Source organism: Perkinsus marinus (genome assembly GCF_000006405.1).
Source record: "Perkinsus marinus ATCC 50983 genomic scaffold scf_1104296940276, whole genome shotgun sequence".
Classification (NCBI taxonomy): Eukaryota; Perkinsozoa; order Perkinsida; family Perkinsidae; genus Perkinsus; species Perkinsus marinus.
The window spans coordinates 1-1117 of NW_003212873.1; the positions used below are offsets into that span (position 1 = coordinate 1).

At 49.9% G+C, this 1117-nt stretch overlaps 2 protein-coding genes across 2 annotated transcripts; both read left to right on the forward strand.

Annotated features, from left to right (window-relative positions):
- Nucleotides 1-24: 24 nt before the first annotated feature.
- On the forward strand, nt 25-534 carry Pmar_PMAR007265 (hypothetical protein; the record flags this gene model as incomplete). The annotated part of the gene is made up of 1 exon (XM_002782048.1): nt 25-534. A coding segment is annotated over one exon (510 nt), but the record flags the coding sequence as incomplete, so codon positions are not given.
- A 249-nt stretch (nt 535-783) lies between these two features.
- Pmar_PMAR007266 (hypothetical protein) lies at nt 784-1110 on the forward strand (the record flags this gene model as incomplete). The annotated part of the gene is made up of 1 exon (XM_002782049.1): nt 784-1110. One exon carries the CDS (start codon nt 784-786, stop codon nt 1108-1110), a length of 327 nt encoding a protein of 108 aa, XP_002782095.1.
- Nucleotides 1111-1117: the final 7 nt, after the last annotated feature.

The following is a 1117-nucleotide window of genomic DNA, read 5'->3' on the forward strand; positions in this document are numbered from 1 at the left end:
CAGAAGTACGTCGAGGTCCCGCAGATCGAATACGTTGATATTCCTCAAGATGTGGTTGTCCCCAAGTACGTGGACGTTATCCAGGAGCATAAGGTTCCTCAGAGGGTCCAGAAGTACCAGGACAAGATCATTGAGGAGGAGGTGTTTCAAACGGTCGAGAAGGTCGTCGAGGTACCTCAGATCGAGACGGTCGAGCGGTACATTGAGATTCCTCGAGAGGAGACGGTCACTGGTGAACAGCGAACGATAACTACCCAGTTGGAGACTATTCGCATCGAGGGTGGTATTGAACGGCTCCATGAGCGTGTTGATGGCACTGCCTATGATCCGGAACCGGCCCACATCTATACGTCGATCTCTACTCATGATCTCCCTCCTGGGAGCTTGAGTCGGTATCAGGTACAGCAATTGGCCCAACAGAAGCAGCAGCATCGTGATGATCAGCGTATGTCCTCTCCGACACCGGACCAGGGTGTCAATCAGAAGTCCTTGGCGGAAATGTTCAACAGTTATGGTCAGCAGTCCTACTACTAAGTTGATCACGCTAAATGAAGCGGTTGAGATTTCAGCATTCCGTCGTCGTTCGGTGGATGATTGGAAATATATTTTTATATTGAAAATGTTGTTGAATGTTGGCGTACTGACGATTATTTGAGGTCTACTACATGAAGTTATGGGATTTGATATCCGTGTTGTGAACTATTACTCCAGTTTCGTGTTGTAGTCTCCTTCAATATTAGCTCGGGTGGTTTCAGCAACTAGTACCTTTTCTCGGTCATCAGCATGTATCAGCCATTCCAGGCCTTCTGCCCACAGCCCTACTTGACCCCTGGTGTCAGTCAATCGACAAGCAGCAGCAGCAGGTATCATCAAGCCGGGCAGTTCCAACAAGCTAATCTATTCAACCCAACCGGCCAGCCTGTGCAGCCAGCTGGTTATGGGGCTATGCAGCATCCCTACTCTAACAACCATCTCACTCATACCTCAACGGTGTCGGTGGAATCGGCACCTCCTGAGATCACTGAGTCCGAGAGGAACAAGTTCGACAGCTACCAACCAAGCAGAACGTCCGTGAGGAAGTCGAGGAGAGATCGTCGAAGTCTACGTTGACGTTCCG